Source organism: Erpetoichthys calabaricus, chromosome 1, assembly GCF_900747795.2.
Source record: "Erpetoichthys calabaricus chromosome 1, fErpCal1.3, whole genome shotgun sequence".
Lineage (NCBI taxonomy): Eukaryota > Metazoa > Chordata > Cladistia > Polypteriformes > Polypteridae > Erpetoichthys > Erpetoichthys calabaricus.
The window spans coordinates 76,237,561-76,243,560 of NC_041394.2; the positions used below are offsets into that span (position 1 = coordinate 76,237,561).

At 38.8% G+C, this 6,000-nt stretch overlaps 1 protein-coding gene across 1 annotated transcript in view; it reads left to right on the forward strand.

Annotated features, from left to right (window-relative positions):
* The window catches only part of LOC114645836 (prokineticin receptor 2-like), a 47,414-nt gene extending 43,418 nt beyond the window's left edge, over positions 1–3,996 (forward strand). The window contains exon 3 of the mRNA XM_051935353.1: positions 3,173–3,996. Within this exon, the coding sequence (XP_051791313.1) occupies positions 3,173–3,854 (682 nt within the window). The 3' untranslated portion in view covers positions 3,855–3,996. The remainder of the gene's footprint in view (positions 1–3,172) is intronic.
* Positions 3,997–6,000: the final 2,004 nt, after the last annotated feature.

Here is a 6,000-nt window from a genome sequence, read left to right on the forward strand (position 1 = left end):
TCAGAACTTGTTACATTTATGTTAATGAGCTGAACGTACAGTGATACACTCAGCAGCACAATCTCGGAAGTAGTGTTGGGAGTAACATGCTAAAAGTAAGGTGTGTTATGTTGACCAATTACTTTTTAAAGTAATGAGTAACTTAATACAATACTTATTTTATTGAAGTAAGAATACCTGCATTATTATTATCCCAGCAGTACTGGATATAAGGCCAGAAGCACACGTACTGTTACACCACTCAGCAATGCAACCAAGAAGAGAAGAGTGTGCTGCATGAAATCCAGAAGAGCAGAAACCTATAAATATCTGTTCAGTCTTAATCTAGCTATTTGCTACAGATATGTTTAAAAAGTGTGATCAGTGATTATACCGGAAATCTTTGATGGCTTAGGTCAGGGAATTATAAAGGAGGTGGATGTAATTTACAACACAGTACGTGAAGACTACACATATTTAAAAACACATCAAAATTATAAGGTTTGGCAGTGTTTCTGTACAGTTTTATGAAGGTTCATATATGGACTTAGCATTTAATAGCAAAAGCTGGCTACTCAAATGTGAATATTATTATACAAAAGATGAAAAAGTAATAAGAAAGTAACACTGTTTTTAATACATTACATTTTATTATACATAATTATATATAGACATACTATATATATCATAATACATATTTAGTTTTTTTTTTTTATAAGTAATGGGTAATGTAACTAAGTTAGTGTTACTCTTTACTCTTCAGGACACACAGGATTCTCGGTGGCCGTTGATGTCTATTTTTTTAACACATTTGAGCATTTTCTGAAGGGAGAATTCCATAAGTGAACTTGCGCATGTTTTTAAGAGCTCGGGTTACTCACCTTATGCTAGTTTGGTGTGTATGTGTAAACGCACTCATTGATCCTGCTCATAATCTAATTAATACAAAACTATTTAGCACTTGACAAGTCTAATATCAGCATTGCATTGTTTCGCAGGTTTCTTTGATTTATTGCCTGACATGAAGAAGGCTATTTGAGTCTGCACACCGAACAAAACAAATTATGTATGCAGACATCTGACATGAAAAAAAATAATAATAATCAACTCTTGTGCTTATTGGAGAAAAGTTGTGCAGACAGCACATTGATTTAAGAGATATGGAGATTGTATTTAATTAAACTGCTAAATCATATTTGTGCTGTCTTATTGCAGATAGCTCAGCATTTTCATTGGATTTCATATTATTGTGCTCTTTGTTAATATAGTCTGGCTCTCAGACTATATAAGTAGCCACTGTGGGACCGGCAGCAGGGTTGTCAACTTGGGATTTTTTATTTTAGAGAAAAAAATCAATATTTTTTTCACTGGTACATAAATAATATAAAGCCATCGGTGAAGTACAAACCTAGACTATATTTTTGCATCTAAATAATATCCTTCAAATGAACACATACAGAATGTCAGCATTTTATATTGCAGACAGCTGAAATTTAGGGATTTGTATTCTTCCACTCTATGAAAATTATATTTATTTTACGTGCAAATTTCTGAAGAAAGAGTGAACTGCAGTTTTTTAAATTTAACTTGGATAGCCCAAGTGTACTGCGAAGAACACCCTTATTGCACTTTTGGTTTTAAAGCAAGGAGCTGGTATTAAACAAATTAAGTTTATTTTGCCTTGGTATGCCAGAATCTGCAAAGCGTATCACTTGAACTCTAATTCTGTTTTAAATTGAAGTACCCTCAGTACAGATTTGGATTCTTCACCAGTATTCTTGTCTTTACTATTTAAGAACAGGCTATTAGGGCAACTACCAGCCGTTAAGTGCCACGGAATGTGATGGACTGGCATTCTATCAACGTTTAATCTCTGCCTTGACCTTGTTGCTGCTCAGGTTGTCTGTGGCTCTCCATGACTCCATACAAGAATTGCAGGTGCAATTATACTAAACAAATCGTTCATCCATAATTATGATCATGGTCATGTTTTCTTTTTCCAATGCCAATTGCATGGATGTTTTTAACACATGTAATAGCACCCAACACTCTAAACCAGCTTCATTCAACACTGCCTATCATCACAGGATTAAGAACTCCTGTAGGGGTTGGGGTCTCTCATAACAATTCACTGTCCAGATGGTGTGGTTTTATATATATATATTGTGACAGAGAGGGGGCACTATCGCTCCCTTGAACCCTCAGACTCCACGCCAGACACCAGATAAAAGTCCAGATATAATATTTATTTAGACTATAACGTGCACAAAGCACCCTCCTCTCCACAATACTCATATAAACACTACAATAATCACTAATAAACAATCCTCCACTCTCCCAGACACGTTGCCACCCTTCCACCCAGCTCAGCTCAACGACTGGGATCTCCCACAGTCCTTTTATATTTCCTGACCCGGAAGTGTTTCCAATCCTTCAGTCCATGTGACCTCCTATCACTTCCGGGTCAGATAAAAAGTCCTCTTCTTCATCCCGGAAGTACGTCATTCCTCCTGTCGCTGTGACTAAGATGTACTTCCAGGTTATAGGGCACGTAAGAGTCTCTGGGCCTCCCTGCAGCATCCTCTGTTGGCCTCCAAGGTATCCAGCAAGGCTGTAAAGGAAAACTTCACTGTCCATGATTCCCTGCTGGTATTTGGGGCACCTCCATGCTGCAGGGAGAGCTCCACCTGGCGGCCTGGGGATATTGGCCGGGCTGGACTGGCCAGCCATATTCCACAATATATATATATATATATATATATATATATATATATATATATATATATATATATATATATATATATATATAATTTATGCCACAGGCCCAGCACTTGGTCTATGCAAAGGATTCATAGTCACATATATTATGAAGATAAAGCTATGGGTTGGTCCTGAACCAGCTCTGACTCCAGACTAAAATGGTAAGAGGGCTTCTAAAATATTGGGGTTAGGAGTTGGTGTTAAAAAATCCCCAAAATCCAACAAGTAACAGTATATCTGACAAAGTTTATGTGTATGGTAGGGATTGGAGATTGACAAATGATCCCCTGGAGCCAGGTCTATTCTGCAAAGCTGAATTTCTGAAAACACCTTGCAAGTGTGGTGACTTTGTTTCCAAAAAATGCTGCAGTACAGCTGGCAAAACTGGAAAAAAAATATCTCAATGTCTTTTGTGCTTCTCCCTTACCTGCAGGTACCTGGTGATTGTGCATCCATTGAAACCTCGCATGAAGTATCAGACAGCTTATTGTGTGCTAGCTGGAGTCTGGCTCATCTCCATTCTCATTGCCCTCCCATCTGCCTACTTCACCACTGAGACCATGTTTGGTACATTCAAGGAAGCTCCAGGAGTAACAAACCAGAAGGTGTATTGTGTTCAGATTTGGACAGCTGATAAAGCACTCTTTTACAAATCCTACTTTCTTTTTCTGTTTGCTGTGGAGTTCCTTCTCCCAGTAGTGGCCATGTCCTGTTGCTACATTCAAATATGCCGTGAGCTCTGGTTTAAGGACCTTCCAGGGATCCAGACAGAGCAGCTTCGCAACCGCCTGAGGGCTAGGAGGAAAACGGTTTTGGTCTTGGTGGGTATTCTGACCATGTATATCCTCTGCTGGACACCATACTATACCTTTTCTATTGTCAGGGACTTCTTTCCCAGTCTGCTTCTCAAGGTGACTCACTCTGTGTCTCTCTACTATGTGGTTGAATGTTTTGCTATGATCAATAGCGTAATCAATACCATTTTCTTTATCTTCATCAAGAACAACACAGGCAAATATGTCAAAAAAGTCCTGCTGCGGCGATGGAAGCCAGTGCAAGCACCGGAGAAGACAGCGGTGGATTGTCCTTCATCATTACAGCCAGGGATTGAGTGACGTGAACAGCTTTTTTTCTTGAGATAATGCAACAGACAATCACTTTTTTCTTAACTTTCACACAACTTTGATTCTTGGGAAGTTGTGCATTTTAAATTCTTCCTATATTTATTAAGTAGCTAAACCGTTAACAAAACTGGATGCTTGAAATGGGTTGATTCTTGACCAGTCATTCACATCAAGGAAACAAGAAAATCCGCCTGCCCTATAAAGCAAATAATGTGATTCATGGTCTATTTTTTGTTTACAGACATTAGTGGGCAGATGACTTTTTAATGCTAAGTGACATTTTAAACTTGCACATTCTCTGGCAGTAGAGAAATTAGAAAAAAGTATAGCAGTTTACTGTGTGCTTTAATGTGAAGAAGCAATGGTGGGTTTGTTATCAGAGCCATTCATTGAAATGCCAGCATACCGTATGTGTCTTGTCTTTCTTTTGGCTTGAACCTAAATTTATATGCAGTTTACAAAAATAATGACTCCTCTATCCCTTTTAGTGCAAAATCACATTAGCTGCTGGAAATTTTCACTTCCAGCCTGGGTTTTGGTACTTTCAGTGCCACAAATCAGCTATTCCAGAAAGGTATTTTTTTGTACTTATTAAACATGTAAGAAATGAAAACAAAAGAGAATAGCCACATCAGGAAGAGCTAGACGGAAAAAAAACCCCTTTAGTGTTACACACTAGAGTAAGGGTTACTCACACTAAGCACGTTTGTTCCTTACTGTGCCCAAGCATGATTGTCCCCGTCCCTACTCCTCTGCTGGCCTGCACTCACACTGCGCTTAACATTCAGGGCCCGGGCACGCTTTCATCATCACCATGCGACTTCGTGTAAAGCCAAAACAAGATCTGAACACAGAGTGACAGCATGCACTTCAAAATGATTTTACTTATTTTACGGTTGTTTTGGAGTCTTGTAGGGTAGGAAAACGCTCTACCTTCTTACAGATTTATTGAGTGTGCAACATAGCGTTTTGCTGTTAATCGTACGAGAAGATTTTTACAGAGAAATAATTAAGTTAAGGGAGGAATTTACAGGTTTTCTTGCCAACTACAATTCATGTTCTTGTGTAAGGTGAGAATAAAAACCTGTTTTTAACTCAAAAGATATTGAATGAAATGAGAATTGTACTATCTGACTTGTTGCATCATTGACATCATATCTGTTTTCTGTGCTCAGCCACGTTTAGCGATCACACTGTTTCCGAATGCTACTGAACCGTGCTCCTGACACAGAGCGATCACACTAGTCAAATGAACTAGACTTTGCAGGGTTACATGTGGACAAACATTGAATTGCCAGTGTGAGTACACCCTAAGTGCTGTTGCCATTCTTTAACCCAGAAATACAGGGCACCAGAGACTATTCTGTGATCATCAGGTAAAATGCAGGGGTTCACTCTGGAAGGTGTGCCAGTACGTTGAAGAGCAGGTTCATTCACACCAAACCAGTGTAGCGTCATCAATGGAAAGAATTTGGAGTCCCTGGAGAAAACTGCATGAAGAGTGGGCAAGCTGCATACAGACAGGCAAGACTCCAAGTCCCTGGAGCTGTGACAGGGCAGGACTAACCATAGAGCCATAGTGTTGCCATGTGTTTAGTAGATTTAGATCTTTCAGAAACATCATCCAGATTTGTAGTAGAGATTTTGAATTCAAATTCAAGTTAGGAAGAGTATAAGAGTGCAGAGGAGTAAAATTCATCTTTGAGCATACATTTTAATGCCTCTACTCTTTGAAAGGTTGCTGACCTCAGCCATTTTTTGATTCATGTGTTTTCATTTTCAGTGATAGCATTGTGCAGTTGAGCGTGTCTTGTTTATAGATAATCTATCTAATGATATCTAAGTGCACATTAAGAAGGCAAGGCCACTCTCTCAGGCTAATATAATCTTTTCCAAAAACTTTAATTGAAACAGATCTCGAAAGACAGATGAATGAAACCCTCACATTCAAGATTCAGTCTCCAAATTGGGCTCCTTGTTGGACCTGCTGTGGAGATCCAGTTTGTTTTCAGTCTTTTCCACTGTAGACCTAGATATGGCTTAAGGATCCCTAAAGCAGTGGAGGTCTTAAAGAACTCAAGAGATGACTTCCAGTTTTGTTTTCTCAAAATCCTCTTTGAAGGGCCTACCTATTGAG